This window comes from Pteropus medius, unplaced genomic scaffold (genome assembly GCF_902729225.1).
Source record: "Pteropus medius unplaced genomic scaffold, Ma_sr-lr_union100, whole genome shotgun sequence".
Classification (NCBI taxonomy): domain Eukaryota; kingdom Metazoa; phylum Chordata; class Mammalia; order Chiroptera; family Pteropodidae; genus Pteropus; species Pteropus medius.
This window is the reverse complement of record NW_024342474.1, coordinates 11861565-11887069: the sequence shown is the minus strand read 5'-3', so window position 1 is coordinate 11887069 and position 25505 is coordinate 11861565. Positions and strand designations below refer to the sequence as shown.

The following is a 25505-nucleotide window of genomic DNA, read 5'->3' as shown; positions in this document are numbered from 1 at the left end:
AATTTAACTTCACCGTACTCCATTCTCTTCATCTCTGTAAGTGGTACCATCAACTACTATATTTCTCAAATCAAGAGTAGTCCCACCCTTTATTTCTCTCTTTCTCCTCTACACCCTACACTTAATCAGAAAGTATTATCAAGTCTATCATAAAAATATAATTTGAATTCATCTATTTCTCCACTTCTCTGCTATCACCATCTCTTGCTTGAAGTGATTTCTACTATCTGGTCTCCCTGTTCCTACACTCTTAACCTTGATTCAATCCATTTTCCACACAGCAGGAAAAAAAATTAAAAATATAAACAAGATGGTCTTACTTAAAATGTTCCAAAAGTTTCTCCTCATAATTAAAATAAAATTTTAAGTATATGCAAATTCTTGTCACAATCCACAAGGCTTACAGCTTATCTGTGCATTTTTTAATAAAGTGAATTTATACCAACAAAAAAAATCTTTTGGTAATCTTTTCTAAAAAATACTTTTAGAAAAAAGTATTATAAGAAAAAGAATGCTTTAAAACCAACTTACATACTTCCACTGGTAGAAAGCACGGTAAAGTTGAAAGGCCACTTAATTAAGAATTAGATCTGATTATGAATGAGTCTGGGCTGTGGAACTAACTAGATGATAAGGACAACTTACTAATAATCTTTTCTGAGCTTCCATTTTATTAACTGCTAAAAATGAGAAAACTCGACTAAGGTATGTTTCAATTCAAATTATATTATGGGGATTTAAAACATCTAAATTTTTCCTGCAATATCCTGGAAAGAATGAAAATAGTACACAAGAAGATTGAGAGAATCAGTGGCATTATCAGTGTTGTCACTTGCCAAAAATAGAAGAGGATATGGCCTATATAAAGAAAAGACTTGAAATATGGGCTTAGCTGATCTCTGAGATCCCTTCCATTTCCAGTATTTTATGTCCAAGCAGGAAAAAAAGTCCATTATCATTTTTTACTGAAACTAAAAAAAGTTTTCAGATGGAAACTTCAATAAACACTGTGCCTCAAAATCTCTAACCTTTTGACTTAGCAGAGGAAGGACAGTTTATTCCAGCATAATTTATTTTTCAGAAAAAATTAAGTTTTCAATCACAAGTACTATTGCCAAAAAGATCTCAGCATTTGTCTATATGTCTACAAAAACTACCAAATCAGTCTGTTATGTTAGCCTTTCTACTATAATTTAAGGATTTTTTTTCATCCATGGGATGGTGGTGATGACCATGGTAGTAAAAACATCCCTCTATCTTCATTCATGAGGCTACAGATAAATCAATTCAAATACAATATAAGAATTAAAATAATAAGTTCCACTCCTATCCAAATCTATCTTAAAATTAAATAGAGGCTAGTTAACAAGATAGTCAAGAGCATTAAAACTGGCTACTGCCCTTATTAACTATGTCATCTTGGACAAGTTATTTATGCTCTAAATGTTTCAGTTTTCTTATTGGTAAAGTGAAGATTACGAACTGAAACTCACCAGGTAAGACATGCAGAACAATAACTATGCACTCCTTCAATAACTTATACCAAGCTGGCCTTTATCTTAAGATCCAGACAAGTCGGTACTCACTATTTGGAAATAAGTCTAATTCTCTTAATGTAAAATTCTATCAAGCATCTACTTTTTAGGGAATAATTATTCATTCCCACGTGAACTGTTATTCAATTCTCAAATATTGACAAAAACTTATCTATCTAGTCATTTACTAAATTAAAAAATGAAACATATGCATATTTAGAGAAGGTCTGGAGGGATATAAACCAAAGCCTATTAACCATAGTTATCTCTGGACTACAAAAACAAAACTTATTTTTATTTTTTTCTTTTTGCTGAGGTATAGTTCCTAATTTTTCTATAATAAACACAAACTGTTTTTTGTAAAAAGCCAATATTTTTTTAATGAAATTAATTCACCAAGCAAATAAAGTTAAACACTCTTTGTATTAATTCACATTTTGGAATTAAAAGTGAAATACGTCAGTACTTACAAATATACTAATTCATACACCTACTGGAAAAGGAACAACCAAGAATATTAAACACATATTCTAATGTACTCTCCAATTCTGATTTCTCTTTTGAGCCTAACTCCATAACATATGTCTTCACTTCTTAAATCTTATCAAGACTTCCAAAATTAAGAAAAAACTTCCAAAATTAAGAAAAAATTACCAATAAGACTTCTATAATCTCTTAACCTCGAATTTCTCTTCTCCTGTTCCTCGCTGACAGATTTCCACTGTAGTTTCATCCTGAAGTATTCATCACTACAGAAAACAATTTTACATCAAAAACAGCTTATTTGAACACTCTATTTAAAAAATTTTTAATCAAACAATATCAAAGCATTTATGATGCTAGTGAGATATAAGCTTGTACATATGATAGTGAAATGTTTACATTGTGAAAACAAAGAAAAAATAAAATAACATTGTACATGTCATAAACTGTTTAAACTAAGAAAATAATTTAGGTTTTAAAGAAACATTTACCTTAATCCTTAATATCATACCAAAATTATTCCAATCATTAAATATTTTAACCACTTAAGTTTCTGAATAAATACAAGTCTATAAGACTTTTTCTTTAATGTGACATAAGAGTTCTATTTTCCAAAGAGTTTATTAAAGAAACCTGTTGATTGAAAATGTCTTAGAAAGACTGATAAAAATGTTCAAAAAAAGAAAGAATTGTGTGAGAGTCTGAATATCTACATAATAACTAGGGGTAAGCTTCAAATCAAAGGCTACACTAATTAACTAGGAATAAAAGTGAACCTGGAAAGTTGGTCTGTTTCTTTCCAAATCTAAGAAATTATTTAAAAATAGAAACACTCTTCCAAAAAGAATAAAAGACCAGTTTATGTTACAGGAGCACTAAGAAAATAAAAGTAATTAACCCAAGTAACAAATACACTTTTTATGAGCCATTTTATAATCTCATAATAAACTGTAAAAATAAATCCAGATGAATAAGATACATCTAAAATCCACTTCTAATTAGTTATATTTCAAGTAAGCAAAAGGGAATGAAATTTTTCTTACCATCTTTCTACATATTTGCCAAAATAAGTGCAATGAGGTCCTTCTAATAAATGTTTCTGGTTTGAAGTAACTATGGTGTTCATAATTTTTAAATTAAAAGAATAAAAATAAAATTATTTTTCCATATCCTAGTCTACGTATTCCAAATAGTCATCAAGAAATCCTCTACTAGTTTGTATGGGTGAGTTACTTGAATCTGTGTATTTGATGAATACACACAAGACCATTACTTACATTTTTTGTTTTTGTAACTGAGTTCTTTCCTCCTTGGTACTATCCCAAGGAAAATAACCCAGAAGAAATTTCCATGCTTGCTTTCTCAACGCATGACTAAGTCCCTGAAGAAAACATGGATATTAAACACATTTGTAAAAAAGAATACTTTAAGTTCACAAAGCTTGCATTTAAACAGAAAGATTAATATTTGATAGCTTTATCCATAAAAATAGCTAAATTCAGTAAATACTATCTTGTTTTTGACTATTAGATACTAAAGATATAAGCAGAAAGCCTAAACAATACAGAGAATACAGTAGACTGTGTAGCACCGATAGTGGAACTGATTAGTCTTTCAAAATCCAATGCTTACTGGCCAAAGCAACTACCAGTGGGGTACATACATGTCTCCTTCACATAATCCACAGAACTTCACGTAAGGAAGAATATCTTTTCCTAGGCTTAATGGTATCCCCCCAACCAATCCTCACAAGTACCTCACTCTGTCCAAAAGAGATTTTAAGGCATCATACCAAAAAAAGAGTTCATTCCCCTTCCCCTTTCAAAAAAAGGAAAACAAAACTTGAGTACCAGCAATTTCACATATAATCCTTATTAAAGTATTTACCCCTCTAAATATCATCTGCTTCACATTATCTACATTTAAAATTCTTCCTTCAGAATCAACGTTCTTGGTCCATTCTTCCAGTGATACTGGCTCTCTCCTTTGAACAACAGGTCGTTCTCCCAAATCAATCTAAAATAAGAAGACAAGCAATAAGGAGTGCATCTTTAATCAGTGAAATGAAATCAAGGTATATAGAAACTTAAACTAAAATACTATCACTCAGAAATGTTCTAACACTTCTAATATCTCCCATTATTTTTCAATGTTTAGTTTATGAACTATAATAGTTAGCGTTCCATACATTTTCCCTCCTACTAAACACACAAATATCTGGGTTATAAATGGAAAGTTAGGAAAACATTTGTTATTTTGGGTTTCAATTATGTAAGTATAGAACATTCAACATGTAAATTCTATGAGACCCTTCAAACTAAACGGTATGCTATATTATTAAAAAGGAGAGTATTATGCCATTAATCATTTTCCAAAATTAGGTTTTCTTCCAAACTAAAATTTATAGCTCTCAGAATTGATTCATGATCCATTAGCTCCACTTGGTATTTTCTACAGTTTATTCAATTAACAGATGTTGGTAATTTAAAAATGCCATTTTCAAGATAAATCTTTTAATTAAGTATCGTAATTTAGATATTTACAATGTTCTATGTGCAGCCTAGAATTGTTTAGCAAATTCAAAAGTCTTATTGAGCACATATGAAGATTTGCCATAATTTGGGGCCAAAATCCATCTTATTTAAAAAAAGAAGAGTCACATGAGAATAAAAGCCCTAGAGTACAGTCCTGACTAGCTGCCTCTGATGTCTACTGAGAAAACATAATGTAAATTAGGAACAAAACTAGGGGCAATTTGCAAAGCTCACTATTCACTCACTGCTATGCACTCAATAAAACAACCTGTTCATTATTATCAAAAAGTAATGAAAGAAAAGAGACCCAACATTAATGTACAGCAGTATTAGTAATCGATGAAGAATCATTTGGTGACAAGTCAAGCATTAGTTGTTAGATATATTAGTTAGCAAAAAGTTATAAAAAAAGTATTATATAAAGAGGAGGCAGATAAAACCAAATATGAGTTTCCAGTTCTATAACATGTACAAGTTTAAAAATAGTTCTCCTGTTAAAATATAAGAGCTATATTAACATAAATCTCCACTCACTTTTGTGATGACTTCAAATCCTGGTTCTTCTTGTTGATTTATCTTTAAACCTGGAATAGCATCGCTAAGAAAATCTGCCATTTCTGAAGGAGGTCGTTGATGTGTAGAGGGATCGTTGCCTCTCAAACTATCAAAAATGTAGTTTGTGACTTTGGAAAATCCTACCATAGTTGCTGTATAAGGATCCTTTTTAATTTTCTATAGAGTAGGAAAAAAAATATTAGTATTATTAACTCAAATAAAGAATAAAAGACCTTGATGACAGGCATAAGGGCAACGTTTTTTAAAAGGAGGGAAATCAGAACTAAAGTAGAGTATTCTAAGATTACCTTAAAAAAATTTTTTTCTGGGAAGAAAAATTTAAATTTTCTAAGCCAATCTTTTCATTTGGTTAAAATAGTATATTAAATGATAAATTAATGCTACTGATTGAACTTCAGATAAACAAATGATTTGCAGGCTTCATTCATTCTGCATACAATAGAAATACACGCAGTGCTTACTTTCCATTGGTGAATGGCCCACAACAGCTTTCTTCTGTCTAGCAGTCCTGCCTTCACAAAAAAATACAGTTCTTGAAGTGTGTAGTACCACACTAGTCTAACACAAAATATTTGGTAGCCAAATTTAAAAGCTCATGATATTTAAATAGTGGCTGATATTTTAATCTAATTATATGAGTAGTAAATCATGCCAACAAAAGTAATTTGTTCTGGGCAATGCTGTCCTGGAAAACAGCAAAAGCTTTTTCTACTGTTAAGGTTACTTCTAAATCCCAAACTGCCTGATTACTCATATTTAGCAAAAATAGTTACTTCTTAAAGGTCAATCTTTAAAATTATTATTTTCACAATAAGAAAAACTGTTCTCTCACTTAATCAGTGTTTTAGTTCTCTTGCCCTCCTTCTTTGTTATCTTCAGAACCAACAAGAGCGCATCTGGGACAGAGTAAGCACTTGCTGAATGAATTAATGAATAAACAGTCATTTCATTATTTTCATAGAGAAATCTGAGCAAAAAATAACTATTTCTGCCTATGTTGAGTGCACATTTTTAACCAAATGCAAGAATATACTCAAGGGAATTAGATTATCATGACCCCAAATGAACCTAGTTAAATGGGAAAATAAAAATTCAAACCAGACTTATGCCTAAATTTATCATTAATGAATTCAAAGTGGCTTACCCAGTAAACTTGCACCTAATTGATGAAAGCTATGATAAAAAAAAATCTACTAATGTCTAATTTAAATATTATGATAAAGGGAAAAATGCCTTAAGAGTAACAAAGAACCAAGGAAGCTTCTAACAAATAATATGAAACATATTTCTATAAAATTACAGTGAATAGTTCCATAAAGTTTACACATAGAGGGACAGTTGCTTCATTCTGTATAATCTGAGAAAGTGAGAGGTAGGGGGTATATAAAATAATGGAGTCAGATTAACAGATTAATAACATGAGATAGATTTAAGAAACATACTTGTATTAAACCATATGCTGGTTCATCAAGAAGATTTTCAAAAGACTGTGAAAGACTCTTATTCTGACAATTCACAAGAAGTATTCTTTTATCCTGTGGAGATCTGTAATAAAAAGGAGCAATGTGTCAAAAATACCAGCACACTGTATCAATAACTACTAATAACTACTGAATAACTACTAAGGCATAGTTACTCTTCCTTAACAGTAACAAAAACTTAAATGTCCAGTTCTAGAACTGTTTCCCATTAATACAATATTAACAAGTACTTAGTAACTATCTTAATAAGTGAGTTCCAAAAACTACATGAAACATGAAATATTAAATTAACAAGTATAAAAGGGATGAAGTATATTTTTATTCTAGGTAAAGCCAAGACAACTAAATTGTAATGAACTCAAATTCTTGTTTAGAATCACAGTGGAAAAACTTTACAAATATATCTTCCTTTATTCTCATGAAAATTAAAGAAAACCAAAACACACTTTAGAATTCACCTGTATATACAGTATGTACACTATAGGAAAATATCCTATTTTGAAATGATTCCCAACTTCATTCCACAGGTTGGTAGTATTGCAATATAAGATGTTAAAAATAAAAGATACAATAGATTATTCAACTGTTAAAGATCATTAATTATGCTAACCATAATTATTAACACATGCAAACATATTTAACAAGGATATAATGTACAGTTCCAGTAGTATCTTTTTAGTTCTTTCTTATTAAGCTCTAGACACGTTTTTCTCCACATTTCTTAATAGCTACAGAATAAAATGCATTACAGACACCTAATTTCAAGTAATCAGATTAATTATCCAGTCTTTCTTCTATTCGGTAAGTTTTATAATTTAGCAAAGTCAGCTATAATAAATCCACAACTTTTCTATGTTTAAAATAAAAATTAAATGTGTTATTTTGCTGCTATTTCTAGTTTATTATAAATGTTTGAGATAAGAACTTTAATAACAGTTATCTCTTCTCAACTCTAACATAACAGGATGCAACATAATGCTAAGGGGAATATGAAATTCAAACACAATCTCATTCTTACAAAGTCGAAAACAGTGCCCAATCTTCAGAGACAATAATAGCTTTATAAGCCCCTTGGCTTTTAAAAAGTGCTGAGGTTGAGTCATCTCAAGTAGGAAAAACATAACAACTTTTTAAATGTTCAATTTTCATTAAACACCATTTTTCTGAATAACTTTGGGGTCACGTTTAATATGAAAACCTCACAAGGTTCTCACAAGGTATTTTTTAATGACAGGTCAACTTTTAACCAGAAAAAGTAATTAATATAGAAACATATTTCTTCTCAGCACAGTATTGTTGGTGCTGTGGTTATTTTGTTTCTAACTTTCTTTAAAATCCAAATAAAAATTAGTCCTGAAAGTCAAAACACTAGCTATGCATGCAGACGGGGAACAAATATGCAGTCTTCAACTCTATGGGCTCATATTATTATGGCTCCAGATCTTAAACTGTGGATGGAAAGAAGTAATGACTACACAACCAACTACACAACCAACTGCACAACCACAAGCAACTACAGATACCTTTTTTTTTAATAAGGAAAGATTTCATTTTTTATACCTAATTCTCTTGTGATGAGAGGCTGGGGGAAGCTCTAGGAGGAAATATAAAATATAAGAAATTAAAGACGTGGTTGCCCCTAAGGAAATCAACAAAACATTTTAAAAAGTACATCAGTCAAAAGACAAGCAGTATATTGGTGGGTAATTGCAGAGTTTATCAAAAAGTGAGTTGGCATTCTAGAATAGTGTTATGTTTGCACCTACCAGGTTACCACACTGATTTAATCTAGGAATATTAAATATTATAGATTTATAAATATATTAATGTATTCTGGGATATTATGGACTCTGGGAAGTTGATCTCTTGTGACATTATTCAAGACTTTCAAAAGCATTGCAGCAGTAAGCATTTAATGGTGCTAACATCAGCAATTCTATTAGAGCCTACTACAAAGCTTAAAGAAAATCATAGTCTAAGGTCACAATTATGGAACCATATCTACTAAAAATTCAGAAATACTTCCCAAGCTTTGGATTGAGCCTCTCCTAAGACCTCAGAATAAATCAGAAATTCTAACAATTGAAGAATGTTTGTAAACTGAGATGTATGTAGCATTAACTATTTTATATTACTGAGAATGACCAATACGAAAAGCCAAATAAATTAAAATTTCATTGAAAAAGATATCAATCAGGAAGATTAATAAAAAATAAAAAGGTACAGAGTATTTACAAAACTATATATACAATTTATTTATGTATGAGAGATCTCTCTCTCTCAAAGGGAATAAATGAGGATCTAGAACCTAATCTTGTAAATGGTTGGTGTTATATGATGATACAACCAACTTGGCTTTTTAAGGGAATATTTTACTGCTTGGATATTTATGTATTTATGTAAAAATGGCCCAATATACTAAATAATTTTAATAAAACCAATAATATTCATTCATATCCTAGCAACCAACTTCATATCAGAAAGGTAACAAAAATGTATTTGTGGCTCATTCTTTCACCTATCTGTATGGTAAAGCCCTTAATTTGTTAGCGGAGTATTAAGTAAGACAATATGGCCACAGATGCGAAGCACATTCTTCAATTTACATTAATGATAGAGAAAAAAATAACATGGTCTGACTGATTTTCTATTAGTTTTGAGCTCAGAAGACAACAAGGAGGAGGACCCTGGCATAGTCTGGCTGGTATCTCAGTGAGGATGCTGAAACCATGGTTTTCCTGGACTATTCTTCCTTTTGGTCTCTACGACAATCTCTGACCACAGAAACATGACTCTGGAAACATCAATTTCCTTAAGATAACTGCTCCAATGACAGGAAATGAGACCCAAGTAGCTGACATCTAATACAAAGCGGGCGCGGGGGGAGGAGGGGACCTTATTTTTTTAGATTAACTTGAGAATTCTAGTTATCTGGACAATAATGAATATTAAAAAATAAGGACCTTTAATATCTCCCTAAGAATCTGATAGTGGCTTGTACAAATTTGGAACTTCTTTTATATTGGTAATTACTTATTTGGAGTATCTATATTCTATGGCACAATGTAATTGGTCATAATTTATGATGGGAAAAAAAAGGAAGTGCTTACTTTCAGCCTAGGGTACAGAGAGGCCTTGGAGTTCAAACATTTAATGTACTATTCTTACACATTTCAGACCATTCAGGGACGAAGAGTAAACTGGCAGCCAGTGTCATAGGAGAATACACAGTGGAGAAAGGACTGGTATTAGGAGTATAGCTTTTGAAGGACTTTAACTTTAGACAGCTATTTCCTTCCCCAAGAACAGTCGCATACTCGATTAAGCATAAAAATAATGATAAAGCCCAATGGGAAGAGAGAACAAAGTGGAGGGAGGTCAGTCTCCTCTGCAAGGTTTTTCTCTTTGACCAAGTCATTAAAGGTTGCAATTAATCACTTAATCTCACATACTGTCCCCCCTTTTATCTTCCCCTTAATTTCATTCTCTCTCAGAGCTTCAATTACTACTGACACACAAAAACTTACATATTATCCTATTTTATGCTCTCATAGTGCTATATATCTCACCCAGAGCATTTATTACGGCTGAAATTTTAATCTTATTTGTATAAGCAATGTTTGTCTCTCCTACAATAATAAAAACTGTATGAAGGCAGGGGCCATATCTTGTTTGATTATTGCTCTTTCCAGCATTTAGCACAGTGTCTAAGACATAGTGGGTCCTCAAAAAAAAATTACTTGTTAAATAAAAAAATTGAGAAAAATAGAACACCGTTCCATTCCCATGGCCTCATGTTTCCAAATGTTTTGAACAATGTACTTGTTCTAAAGAAACTCTCCTTCACAGGGATATATATGATTGCTGAGATAAGGGAAGAATAATGTGCCTATCTAGTATAACCCTACCCAGGCTCTCTCCTTCTCTTGATCTGCCCATCAACAGAGAAAGTGGTTTCTAGTCTGCTCTCATTCACATAATAAGTGGTCTGTCCTCACCACGGAGACCAGTGATTGTCCAAAAGTGACGATAACTGGCTGACTTCAAAACTAACTTGGGGTGAATTATGATGACATTGCATATCTAAGCCTCACCAATATGATATTTTTATCACCATCTATTCTTATATTTAATTCTCAGTTGTTTTACAAATACAGAAAAGGAAACAAAGTTTCACTTACAACTCACATTAAAAATCACCCACACACACTCAAGGTGCACATTCCCTTGTAAACACCTAAGTGACTGTTGAGTCTACCCTTGAACCCATCCAGGATAGAAAACTCTCTACCTCTTGAGCTAAAATCTGTTTCCTTCTAATTTTTCTTTGGAGTCATACAAAACAAATGTACGATTTATTTCTTATAACAATCCTTTCAAAATTATTTGTAGAACTGATAAGTACCATGCCATTTAGTCATTCAACTAAGATTGATTATGCAAATATTATGTGCCAGGCACTGTGGCTAAGAACTCAGGCAAAAATGTAAACAAGATAGATGCAATCCCTGCCTTAATAATGGGCTTACATTCTAGAGTAGAACATAAAAGAGGTAGATAGACAAAATTATTTTATTCTGTTAAGAACCATGAAGGAAGCAAAAAAGGGAATGGGACAGCAAAAAGGGCGTGGGACACTACTTTAAATGGAGAGCGGGCATCCAGAAAAGACCCTCTGAGGAAGTACCATTAAACTGAGACCTCAGGGATCAGAAAGGGAAAAGAATATTCCATGCAAAAGAAACAGCATACACAAGGGACACTAAGACAAGTTTCAGGAAGTGAAACCTTGTGGCTAAAATACAGAAGAGAATGGCGCAAGAAAGGCTTAACAGATGAACAGAGCTAAGATAAGGCAGGCCCTCTTTGACCATAGTTAAGTTTGGAGTCTATTTAATGTCACACCAAAACTCCTTTAAGTTAAATCCCCACCTCCTTCTAGTGTTTTTCATACTATTTTGATTCCTCTCATTACAGTAGTCTTTTCCATATAGTGTAGTTAGTCTAACACACTGAAAATGCAGTGCTTAAAACTCAACCTAGTTCTCCAAAGTATGATCTTACCAATAGAGAGGTTTCTACCACTTCGACCTAGATACTGTACTTTAATCAAGTTTTGTTACTGCTATATCACAACAATGATTAATACTGAAGTTGTTATACTACTAAAAGCCCCAAGTCTTTAACACCTGCTTTCAACAGCCAAACTTTGTGCCCCAGTCATAATGCCCCTCTTGAAATCAAGATCAAGACCCACATACTACCAACGAGGCCTAACTTCTTATGGTTACATGCCTAGTGCCTCCCAGAAGTAATCAGCAAGGTAGGGGAGAGAATTTCATTCCGGAAAACAGTCAAAATCTTCCAACTTTTGGATCACACCTAGCTTTATATAATCTAAATTTAGGCATGATAAAGGATATTTTTCTATTTTCTATTATGAAGTGCAGACATTATTAATACTTAACAAGCATCCTTACAGTTCCCCAAGCTAAAAACCTCAATTTCTCCCTTCTTCTCACTGCCACATCTCCAACCAATCATAAATTCTAACCCTAAACACTTGTCTAATACTTTATCTTTCCTGCCACTCTGCTAGTTCATGCCACTATAATTGCATCTAGATGACTGGAACAACTTGCTAACATGACTTACAAGATCCTTCAAGCTCTGGTCTTTACCTAGCTCTTTGGCCTCATCTTTAAATGGGGTACCCTCCGTTTCCCACTATGCAGACCTGTGATACTGACCTTTCAATTCTGTGATTATATCATGTTTTGTATTTTTCCTTCTAAAATACCTCTCCCACCTTAACTATTTCCTTCCCTTTCATGCTAATGTTCCTGCATTTGTCAGGTCTCAACTTAGAAAGTATTCCCTCACTCCTACCCAACCTGTAGTCTGAATGAGGTACCCTTTCTCCTTTCCAGGGAGCTCCCAAAGCACTTTTTACCTCCTCCATCTTAGTTCTTGAGTTTTATAGCCATTTATTGGATGGCATCCTTCACAAGACCATAAACACTCAGATATCCAGAAACATGTCTGTTTTATTCACTACTAAATATCAAACAACTAGTAACAGTGCTCAGAATATAGCTGACACCCAAAATATATTTGTCAAGAGTGAAAGCAAGAAAAAGCATGTGTGTACAAATGCACATAGGTGAATAAATGTAAGATACAAGATTTCTGAAAAGTAAAGAAGCCCTGCCTTCCACACTTATAATTATTTTATAAAGGGCACAGACTTGCCTGACTTAAATTTGCAACATTTCAAATAAAACTGTTTAACAGAAACTACATAATAAAAGGTAAATTTGATAAATATATAACCTATAAGTTACTGATGCATCATTATTCATTTAAATGTGTATTAAAAATATGAGACTACTCTTTTCTTTAAAGCATTAATAAGGTGATACAGGTTGCAGATCCAAATTACTAAAATGGCAAAATTTTATTTAGTCATTCATCCAAAGCAGTCAATATCCTCCTACCAAAAAAAAAAAAGCTGCTTGTGCCCTGATATGCACATAGGTCAATAATATCCAGTGACAAGCAAAAATAGTTTGCCTTGAAACCAATACAACAATCCAATTTCAAAAAGTAGAAAATAATTTGATACTTACTCACACAAGACCACATATTTTTCAAGAGAGTCAATCAGTAGTTTGCTCTCTCCTTGATGAAAGTGCAGAGCAGGGAGAACGACGTCATCCTTTAGACAGAATACCAAATACGACCAGCCCATACCCTCTTTGTTTTGCTTGATTGATTTCAGGTCTGTCAAACTGAACAGGAATGACCATTTGCTTTTCCCATTCCTATGACTTGGAGCATCTTAAAAACAAGAAAGTGGGGCAAAATATTTTTGTTCGCCTTTTCAAAAGGTAAGGTACAGACAGCGCTCTACATGACTGCCTAAAAAGAAATTTGTTGAACCTAAGGAATGACTATACCATTCATATTACTATGGTTTCCACTTGTACTAAAAATAACAATATACATTTTATTAAAAAATAGTTTTTAAAATAATTATCCTACTGCATACAAATCTGAAAAATGTTATCCCTATTTAAATATAAGCTTTGCCCAAAATGAACACAGCTTTAGAAGCAGGCAAGCTGGATTCAAATTGCAGCACCACCATCTTACAAAGTAAAAGATCTGGGGCAAATAATTGAATCTCTGAGCCTCAGTTTCTTCACCTATAGAATGGAGATAATTATACTTACCTCCCAATGTTATTCTAAGAATTAAAAGACATTATGTTTGTCAACTAATACAGTGTGAAGTATACAGCAAATACTCAATAACTGTAAATCTTTTCCCACTCTCCCCCCAAATACAAATAGTATGTTTTGAGAGACTCGTTTTAAAAAACAAAACTTTTATTTCCCCCATTTCCTTTTGCAATTATTTTTACTATACTACATTGAATAAAAATAAATATACTAGGATAAAAAATATTGGGGTGACTACACAAACTTTTTGGCAAAAACCCAAAGAACATTGGGGAACTAAGGATAAAAAGACAACTTATGAATGCTTTGAAGAAAATAAATACATTTACTCTTCCTGCTAAATCATTCTTAAATCATTCTCCTATTCATTTAAAACCTCAGTTCAAGTCAAACTACAGTTATACAACATTTTCTGAGTTTGTGAGCTGTTTATGGAAGCTTAAAATCCTAAGTTTAGGAACAATATCATAATTGATTAATAAGCAACTTAAAAATTACCTATATAAATAAAAATTTAAAGAACAATGGAAAGATGTCATCTTTCTTCTCACTAATACTTATAATTAGTTTCTAATATAAATATATCATTTTAACATTTTAACTCAGACATAAGCATGTTAGTCTCGGAAATTTTAAAAAACTTTTTCTCTAATGTTATTTCCTGAGAAGTATCATGCTATCCTGCTCTTCACGATGTTCATTAATTCTGTCCCACACTATCGATTCCACCAAGATAAACTGCATAGATGATATATGCTTACGAACTTGATCAAAGGGTAGACTAACTGGTGTTGACCTGAATGTATGTCACCTTCCTAAATAGTCAGAAACACTATAGCTCCATCACCTCCAACAAGATTTCCTGAATTGACACAAAGAAATCTACAGCTTATAGAAACTTCTACTTGCAAGGAATACAGGCACTATCACTATTACATGGACACTTTAACAAGTATCATTTGGAAGGAAGTCCAGAAAGGCTAAAGTAACACACCAGCTCGAATGGTGCACACATATCTAAGGCTGGTACCAGGTTAAGTGCCATGTGCCCTCTTGACTCTTACTATTCATGTTGCACTGGAATTTATACTGTAGAGCTCATAACACTACTGCAAGCTAATATCGATTTGAGAACAATTCTAGAATGTCTTCATAAATCACTGAAATGTGAACGTACCTAAACGACTTAGAAAGGATACATACTACATTATTTGCAAAGACCAAAAATATTTTCACAGCAAAAGAGCAATAAAAAACTAGATACAATTTTTTAAATGAAATTCTTAAATTATATAAAGTAATCCAAATTAATGCAAGAACATTAACTAATACATGCAGGTTATACAAACCATCAGGAGTTTGTGCATATTCGAAAGTAAAAATTTTACAGATTTCCCTTGTTAATGGAAGAAATACACATTACATATTAAATACGACAGAAAATACCTCATGCATTTCTTCACTTAAAGTGCTAAAAATGATGAGAAACATTACAAGACAATTCTATAAGTCCCCTTACTAGAATATAAGCTTCATAAGAACAGGAACTTTCTTTTGTTCACAACTATATCTCCAGTGCCTAGAAGAGTAACTGGTGCTCAAAGATTTGTTGAATAAATGAATAACCCATTCCCAAGTCAATATAAAAGTAATCTGCAATTTAATCTATCACCAATAGCTAACTGGAGAAATGGTTACAAATGAAAACTAGTGGATTCCAAGCATTAACTCAAAATTTCCTTCTTTCTCCGTACTGAAAGGTAAATAAAACTAATTTAGTTCTGGTGAATTTTCTATGTTACCATATGTATGTAAAAAATATCTCCAACACAATGACATGGGAAAACTGGCTATCATGGCAAAAGAGTAAAACAAAAGAATTCAATAAGTCCCCATGTCTTGAATAGAATTAACATCAAGGACACGACATTTTATTTAGATGGGTTACCAGAACATCCTGGCAGTCTGTTGTTCTGGGTATATACATTTTCAAAACATTTGATCTGATACATAAAAACAAAGACTTAGCAGTAGAGAAACTCTTAAGAAATAAAAAGTTAAATAAATCTTCAATCTTCCATTTTTTTAAAGGTTTGTCCTAAGTTTCCTTTGTGAATCACAAAAAAAGTATAAAGTCAAAAATATTTTTTTTTAAAAAATTTTATTAAAAAAATGCTTTTCGAAAATATAGAAATGTTTCATAATGGCAGAATTTTGAATTCTGAAACACCAAGCTTAGAACAGATCTCCTTTAGGGAGGAGTTTTGATGAAATATAATCATAAGATAGACAGTCTAAGATAAGGTAAGAAAGATGGGATGGGACAAAGTGCATAGCACTTCACAACTCCTTGTTCTGTTAAATATGTGTATGCATACTGGGCCATACTGGTCAATGTATTACTCACTCTAATGTATAAATATATAATTTTTTAAATACTGGGAGGAAAAAAAGTGTCTTAACTTTTAATAATTACAAAATAAAGGTTCTTTATAAATCACAACGCATATGGCCAAGTCATGTAAGCAGTATTTACATATGTGGTTTTTGGCTGAGCTACACAGAGGTTGTCAACTTTATACATTTAAATCATGAGGAGAGATTTTGAAAAATACAGATGCCCAGGCTTCATCTCCAGAGTATGATTTCATTTTCTGGATGAAAGCCAGGCATTGGTATTTTTTTTTTAAAAGCCTAACCACCCCAAGTCATTTCAATGTGCAAAGTTGAAAAACACTATTCTAAAAAGATCTTTATTGTCAGATTATGCTTTTGTCATATACATAATGCTTCTTTCCTCTAGGAAATACTGAAAACTCTTTTTGCTCATTCCTATAGCCCGACTTTTTCATTCTGAAGAATTTAACAATATTAGTCAACAGCAAACAAAAAATAGCAATTCATATAACCAACTCTGAAGATCCAGTGTAGAGAAGTTAAAAATCTTTCACATGCCAAATCGAATATACTATAATCCTTTGGTTTTAACATTTTACATTGTTTTGGTAAGAACCTTCCTTTCAGTAGAAAGGGAATGCAGAGAAAAAGAGGTAGAGAAAGACTAAAAGAGGGAGAGAGGGAGAAAGGGAGAGAGGGAGAGAGACAAAGACATATATTCATAAGCTGTTATCAAAAGCTTGTGAATTATTTACTTCTTAACTGCTATTGTTTCTAAGAAATGATACAGTATAAAGTATAACTACTATATATGAGAATGATTCCCCAGGCCACACATGAAAATCAATTTTACTTAGTAACAAGGCTATATAAATGCAGCAATACATATTTCAGTAAATTCTGGCCAGCTTTTTTGATTCTGGTAAACGTGGATAAATTCCTAAATTCATACACAAAACTCATTAAGAGATAAAATATCCTTTTAGACATAAAACACAAATCAATAAAATAAAAAGCAATTTAACTCTATCCAAGCGCTTAATATTTTTAAAAGAGATCACAAATAAGCTGGCCACATCACAGGTGGGCTAGCCAGATCACATTTGGAGTAGTATGTATATTCTATCAGACTGTTAGCTTGGCTCTTTCTTGTTATCTACATGTAGATAATTACTACATAGCAAATACAGGTGTGTGTGTATGAATAAAAAGGAGACCAGTAGTGAACATAAATAAAGGAGAGACTGCAATGAGCTGTAAAGATCCCAGTAAACACTGAAATTAGAACAAGATGGTTTAATGGCATACTCCATCTCCCCCTCGTGCTTCAGGATGAAACGACATAATTTTCTTTTATTCTACTAGGTTAAGAAAAATGTGCATGAGAAGCAATTTTCTAAAGTGTTTCTATTTTCTGCCATTAACTACAAAACAGAAAAGGTATTTTTAAAGGCTTTTTTATGAAGGCACAACCAACAGAACAAAAAGATAACTAAAATTGAGTTATATGTATCAAAAGCACCAAAGCATCCTTCTTCTCTGAGGAACATTAAAGAACTTTCTTTGCACTTGTTTATACTGTAGCAAATCAGTTTAAGATTTTGAAAATTTTAATTCATACCTCCATTGGTATGTGGTTTCTTTTTAAATGAAACTGTATTAACCATGTCCCACTCTGCTTCGTAACTGTTCAGATGTTCCGCTCCTCGATGACCTCTTTCTTTTGGGGCATGGGTCCATTCTACAACTGAACTGGAGTCCTAAAATAATTATAACATATAAAGTATTTAAGGAATAAAACTAGAATTCAATTTCAATCAATAATATCTTCTCAGCATCTATATAAATTAAGTTTATTGTAGCAATTGGAAAAACTGAACACTGTTTCCGATCATCTTTTCCCTTGCCCATCTTCACCAAGAAGTAAAGCTTAACTGCCAGATTCCCTGGCAGTTAGTGTTGCAAATGAGATTCATGTAGAAGCCAACTGTAGGGCTTCTGGTAATGCTTTTGCTTTCCTAACAAAGGCCCACCCCTTTCTTCCTTTTCCTGCTTTCAATGAAGCTATGCTGCCTAAAAATATGGCAGCCATCTTATAACTAATTGAGAAAAAGCAAGAGAACGACTGCAAATAACTCCACACCTCCAGACTTCTGGTTATTTGAGGAAAACAGCCAATGGTGGCTACTTGATTTAAGCCACCATTGGTTACATATTCCTGTCAAAATTAGCTAAAGGCTACAAGTAACATATCTACATGTATAGTTCTATAGAACTTTTTATTTAAAAAGAAAATAAAACCAAAGTCTAAAGTGCAATGTCAATAATGACTAAATCAAAAAGTTTAAGTTTTGTACAACAAAAGATACCACAAAGAAGTAAAAGATAAGCAAGACCGGGTGAAAAGCTTCCAAAATACATGGTAGATGACTAAAAAAAAAAAAATCAAGAACATAAAAACAGCTCCTAACAATTTATTTAGAAATCTACAAATAGCAAAAGAGAAAAATAAGCAAATGGTATAAAAAAGCAAGTAAGAGAAGAAATATGAAGTGACAAACATACGAGGATGTCCAACTTCAAAAACAATCAAAGAAAAGCAAGTTTAGATGAATTTCAATTTTTGGCCCCATTTGATTAAAATATAAAAATAAAAGAGTGCAAGGAAATGCTGTTTCACACTGTGATAACAGTGCTCATCATTAGTACTGATAGCAAAAGGGCAATTTAGCCAAATTTATTAAAATTTAAAATATGCATGTGTTTCATCACAATACTTCTTTTCATCATCTACTCCAGAAAAATACACAGGTATTCAAAGAGGCACATACAAGAATTTTCATTACAGCATTGTCTGTAAAAGTGAAAAATCAGAAATACCCTAATACCCATCAATGAAGAAATGAGTAAATAAACTAGGGGGTAACCAATGAAATACTAGGCAATAGTTTAAAAACTGATATGTTAACATTTACATATATTCAATACATAATAGTAAATAAAACAAATGTTGTGATACAATGTATGCAGTACAGCAACCATATCAAGCATATAAAATTAGAAACACAGAAAAAAACTAGGAGGTAAGAGAGGGAAAGGAAAAGTGTAAAGATAAAAGTCTGAAAAATGCACTAAACAGGGACAGATGAGAGATGGGGTTCTAATCAAGCAGGACTTCAACTTTCTATTATTTGAATTTTTACAACAAAAAAATATTCGTGTATTGTGACATTCTTTTTAAAAAAGGTAAGAAGGAAATTTGTAGGAACAGGACTGCATTATAAAAGAAAAATTAAGAAATAAGAATAGAAACAGATTGAAAAATAAGGGGAAAACTGAATGAATAAAGTTATAGAGTGTTTTTCCTTCCTGGTCTTTCCTCAAATGTCATTTCTTAGGGAGCCCTCCATGTTTGCCCAGTTTTAAAAAATGCAAACCTTACCACCATCACCACCAACTCTACCATCACTAGTGGAGAAAGATAAGCATCTACAGCAGCAGTCCCCAACCTTTTTGGCACCAGGGACCAGTGCTCCTATTACAATCTAATGCCTGATAACTGAGATGGAGCTGAGGCGGTGATGCCAGCTCTGAGGAACAGCTGCAAATACAGATGAAGCTTCGCTCACCTCTCACCTCCTGCTGTGCGGCCCAGTTCCTAATTGGCCATGGACCAGTTCCAGTCCACAGCCCAGGAGTTGGGGACCCCTGATCTACAGAACTCCACTCCACACAAAAGTTTGAAATTGGTATATCAAGTATTTTTGGAAATTAGGATGAAGGGCAAGCTGAAAACAGGATCACTAAAAAAAGTCTAGAGGTTTACTATTAGAGAAGATAAAATAGATTATCACTGGATCAGGAGAAACCAAGCACAATGAGCAAAGGAATAACACACTAAAAACAGAATTAATTGAAAATCCATCTACATAATGAGTTGGCAAGACTTCCAGCTCTCCTCCTCTACTCAGTTCCCAGAACACTGGAATCCAGGTTTACCGTCTCTAGCAGAAATCTGCAAGCTTCTCTGGAAAACAATTAACCCAAAAGAAAAACTTAGATTTCAGCATGAAGGATTCCCCAAGAAAGCAGTCTAGCCAGGTCACACTAAGTCCCAACTATTACCAAGTCTACCCATACCCAGAGAGAGTATAATCACTTTTTTGTGTTTACTGTTAAATATGAGCACCACACTAAAAAGATCACCAAACATCAAAGGCAAATGTTTACACAAAAGACAAAGTCCAAATGAAACAAGAGGGAAAAAAGTCAATTAGAGAAAGTAGACTATATAGAGATGAAACATCTAAAAGACTATCCTTGAACTCCTCAGAAATAAGGATATTACATCCACAAAGAACAGCATGCTATATATTTTTTTTTAATTTTTAATTAAGTTTATTGGGGTAACACTGGTTAATACAATTATATAATTTCCAGGTATACATTATCATTTGACATCTGTATATTCTATTGTGTGTTTACCACCCAAAGTCCAGTTTCCTTCAGCTACCATATATTCGATCCCCCTTACTCACTTCACCCTCCCCCTAAACCCTATATTTAATCCCCTTTACCCCATCTACCTCCCCTCTCCTCATCCCACTAGTAACCACTAGTCTATAGTCCATGTCCATGAGTCTCTGTTTGTTTGTCCTGATCACTTGTTGCTTTTTCATTTATAACTTACATATAAGTGACATCATGTGGTTTTCGACTTTTTCTGTCTGGCTTATTTCACTTAGCATGATTATCTCGAGGTCCATCCGTGCTGTCGCAAATGACAGTATTCCATTTCTTCTTATGGCTGAGTAATATTCCATTGTATATATGTACCACAGCTTCTTTAGCCAATCATCTATCGTAGGACACTTTGGTTGCTTCCATGTCCTGGCCATTGTGAATAATGCTGATATGAACATCGATGTGCAAATATCCTTTTGGATATGGGTTTTCAAGTCTTTGGGGTAAATACTCACAAGAGGGATTGCTGGATCACATGGTAGATCAATTCTTAGTTTTTTGAGGAACCTCCATACCATTTTCCATTAGTGGCTGTACCAATTTGGAGTCTCACCAGCAGTGTATGAGGGTTCCTTTTTCTCTGCATCCTCTCCAACATTTGTTATTACTTGTCCTGTTGATTATAACTATTCTAACAGGTGTGAGATGGTATCTCATTGTAGTTTGATTTGCATTTCCCTAATAGCCAGCGATGTTGAGCATCTTTTCATATATTTGTATGTCCTCTATGGAGAAGTGTCTGTTCAAGTCCTCTGCTCATTTTTTGATTGGATCGTTTGTTTTTTTGTTATTGAGTTGTATGAGTTCTTTGTATACTCTGGATATGAGACCCTTATCGAAGGTGTTGCCTGCAAATATATTTTCCCATTTGGATGGTTCTCTCTGTATCTTGTTGACAATTTCTTTTGCTAAGCAGAAACGTTTTAGTTTGATATAGTCCCATTAATTTATTTTAGCTTTTACTTCTCTTGCTTTTGAGGTCAAATTCATAAAATCCTCTTTAAGTCCAAGGTCCTTCAGTTTAGTTCCTATTTTCTTCTATGCATTTTATTGTTTCAGGTCTTATATTTAGGTCCTTAATCCATTTTGAGTTAATTTTGGTGTGTGGTGATAGAAAACAGTCTAGCTTCATTCTTTTGCAGGTGGCTTTCCAGTTTTTCCAGCTCCATTTACTGAAGCGGCTTTCCTTTCTCCACTGTATGTTTTTGGCTTCTTTGTCAAAAATTATTTGCCCATATAAATCTGGACTCTCGATTCTGTTCCACTGGTCCATGTGTCTGTTTTGCTGCCAATACCGTGCCGTTTTGATTGCTGTCGCTTTGTAGTTTAATTTGAAGGCAGGCAGAGTGATGCCTCCAGCCTTGTTTCTTTTTCTCAGGATGGCTTTGGCAATTTGGGGTCTTTTGTGCTTCCATACAAATCTGATTTTTTGTTCTATTTCTTTAAAAAAATGCTGATGGGATTTTGATGGGGATTGCATTAAACTTGTATAACAGCATGCTATATTTAAAGGAGGGGGACACTCAAAAAAAATCTTAGAAATTAAAAATATAACAAAAATGAAAAAGGCTATAGAAGAACTGAAGACAAAACTGAAGAAATTTCCTAGAAGATAGTACGTCCACACATACACACACAGACAAACAATTAGAAAATAAGAAAGAATGTATTTTTAAAAATTACAGACCAGTCCAGGTCTTAAGAGTTCCATAAAGAAAGTAGAAAAATGAAGAAATCATCACTGAAAAAACTCAAGAACATTTTCTAAGAACTAAAAGACAAGAGTTTCCATATTAAAAGGTCCTTATGCACCCTTTTTCTCAGGAAGCACTGGAGCTGCACCAAAACAAAGGAATAAACCAAAATACATAGATAACAGTAGAGGATATAGAAAATGGAGATTAAAATAGTGAGAAAGAGGAAAAAAGAATCCCCAGGATAATTTCTGCATAATAAACCAAAAGAGCAACCAGTTCAGAATGAAGACGACCTGGGAGAAATGTCTATGAAAATGAAATTAGAAGATCATTTGTATGATTAAGTACTTCGAGAAGAAATGTGGACAACTAAGCCAGGGTTTCAATGCGAATTAAGAGAAAAGATACAGCTAAATCTCTATCTTCCATATTGAGAAGTCAACATATGATACAAATGTTACACAAATTATCATATAACCCAAGGATTCCACTCCTAGGTTTTCAAGAGAAAAATACATGTCCACACAAAAACTTCTACATGAATGTTCACAGCAGCATTATTTATATTAGCCTAAAAGTAAAAACAACACAAATGTCCATCAACTGATAAATAAATAAAATGTGTTATCCACAAATGCAATATTACTTAGCAAAAAGAAAAAAGAAATTGTGAACTTTGAAACGTTATGCTAAGTGAAAGAAGCCAGTCACAGAAGACCACGTACTAGATGATCCATTTACATGAAATGTCCACAGTAGGCAAATTCACAGAGACAGAAATTAGATGAGTGGATGCCAGGGGCTGGGAGGAGAGGGAAATGGAGAGTGACCACTAAAAGGTACTTTTCTTTTTCAGGACTGATGAAACTATTCTAAAATTAGATATTGGTGATAGTTGCGCAACACTATAAATACACCAATACCACTGAATTAAACACTTTAAAGTGTAAATTTTGTGTATGGCCATGCCACCCTGAATGTACCTGATCTCATCTTATCTCGGAAGCTAAGCAGGGTCGGGCTTGGTTAGTACTTGGATGGGAAACCACCTAAGAATACCAGGAGCTGTAGGCGTTTAAAAAAAAAAGTATGAATTTCATGTATATGAATTATATCTCAATAAAGCTTTTTTAATGGCTTTTCTTTAATCATACATTTTTTTTTCTTAAATACCTTTCCAGCACAGAGAATACTAGAAGAGTCTAAGGCATCATCCAATGGTCTCCAGTCCACTATCACTTCAGTATCCTAGAAAGAAATTATGAAATATATTTACTCTTCAGCAATATCTTACATTCATAGTCACCTATTTTTAACTCCCTGAACACAAAATAAAATTTTTAACCTTACATATTAGCACTTTATATATGCACTATCATATGTAAACCACTATTTGACAACCAATGTTATAGAGATTTTTAAATTCTGTTTATTTTTCATTATTAAAAAATGTATGACTGCAACTTTTATATGAGTTTTTAAATATTCCATGTCATTTTACTGATTTAACTAAAGCAGTTTATTTCTAACATCATTTCCATGTTAAATTTACAACCACTATTCAATTACATAATTTCATCTTACATATGAAACTCAAACTTGCTGATAATGCCGAAATGAGCCACTACCATGATCAATTTTTATTAAATAAAATCATTTACTAGAAACATACCTTTTCTAAAACACGTAATACTCCTGAAATCAAGCTGTCTTGGTCATTAGTCTTTCCACAAGATGAATGAATATAAACCCCTTCCTGTTCATATATAATCTGGAACAGCAAAAATAAGATTAATCACACAATTTTTATTCAGTACTATTTTAACATTTGTTAAAAAACAATTAAGACATGTTTTCCTATAATTTCTAAACCAAGTTTCTGATTATTTTATGTATAAATGTATTATTAAAATACTATTCAGACTTAAGTTCAAACAAAGATAAAGTGGAAGGAAGTTTGCTTTGTTACGCATAAAGTTTTTGGTTTAATGATAATCATGATCTTAACGTTCTGCATTAACAAAGATGTCAGGCTAACTGCTATGTGTCTCAACATGCAAATTTCAGTTAAAATATGCTTTTAACAAACATTAAGCAAAATACTGGGCTCAAACTTGAAAAGGATCTGAAAATATTCAAGAATAAGAATAGATAAAATATAATGATCAATGCTTTCTAACCCCATAATAGGACATTTTTTTTACTTTAAGATCATTTTGGAGTTTTTGTAGCACAGTGGCACAGAAATTCAAGAAACACAGGAATTTTAAAGAGTAATGTTGAGGACTTCTAGTAGTTAACTGTTTAAACTAGTTCAAACTCACAAATATTTACTGAGTGCTTCTATATGTAAAAGCATATAAAAGACCACAGGTATATGAACATGATTAAAACATGGTCCCTGAACAATGTCCTATGGGAATATATGGGGCATGTAAATTAATTCCTGAGAAAACGGAAACATTTAAAGTTAAGCTTTATTCTCTATAGGCATAATGTTATAAATGAACATTCCATTCCTGGGACCCATTTCAATCATTAAAAAATTTTTCATTATGAAAATAAGCAAAAAGAAAATATTCAATTCTAGACCTAAGTTCTTCTGACATATGCAAGTTTAGAATGCAACGTACTTTCTATTTATGTAGACATTTTATTAATCTAATCGCAGCACTATTCAGAATAGCGCAGGGACCAACAATGCAGGACAAGCACTACCAGAGCCCATCACCATCGCCCTCTAGTTGATGAATGACAAAACTGCACTATAAAGCTCTCAAAGTACTTTTCCCCCCGGCCTATCCTATGTTATGCTAATGACTTCTGATATGGACTTAAATCATGTCAAAAAGAGTCTTTCTAGTCAAGATAACAAGAGAAGTTCCGATCTCAAAATCCAAAGATGGCCTTCAATGAAACAGTTGTGAAGCAACAGACTAGCATTAAGCAGAAGGCAAAGATTGGGGACAGTATGAGTTGGGAAGTGGTGGGAGACAATCCTACACTGTTTGCATAGAGATGAAACATTTTAAAC

At 32.9% G+C, this 25505-nt stretch overlaps 1 protein-coding gene and 1 pseudogene across 2 annotated transcripts in view; one reads left to right on the top strand and one right to left on the bottom strand.

The window, feature by feature from the left end:
• TBC1D15 (TBC1 domain family member 15) overlaps positions 1-25505 on the bottom strand; it is a 58828-nt gene that overhangs the window by 19016 nt on the left and 14307 nt on the right. Inside the window, exons 2-11 of one of the 2 annotated variants that reach the window (XM_039866029.1) lie at positions 24144-24242; positions 23645-23719; positions 17872-18010; positions 13239-13449; positions 6571-6673; positions 5590-5640; positions 5087-5284; positions 3906-4034; positions 3296-3399; positions 2190-2284 (exon numbers count right to left, since the gene is read on the bottom strand). In XM_039866029.1, coding sequence (XP_039721963.1) covers positions 2190-2284; positions 3296-3399; positions 3906-4034; positions 5087-5284; positions 5590-5640; positions 6571-6673; positions 13239-13449; positions 17872-18010; positions 23645-23719; positions 24144-24242 — 1204 coding nt within the window. The remainder of the gene's footprint in view (positions 1-2189; positions 2285-3295; positions 3400-3905; positions 4035-5086; positions 5285-5589; positions 5641-6570; positions 6674-13238; positions 13450-17871; positions 18011-23644; positions 23720-24143; positions 24243-25505) is intronic. The other variant, XM_039866030.1, reaches the window with a different exon arrangement.
• LOC120605195 (uncharacterized) lies at positions 23427-23545 on the top strand (annotated as a pseudogene).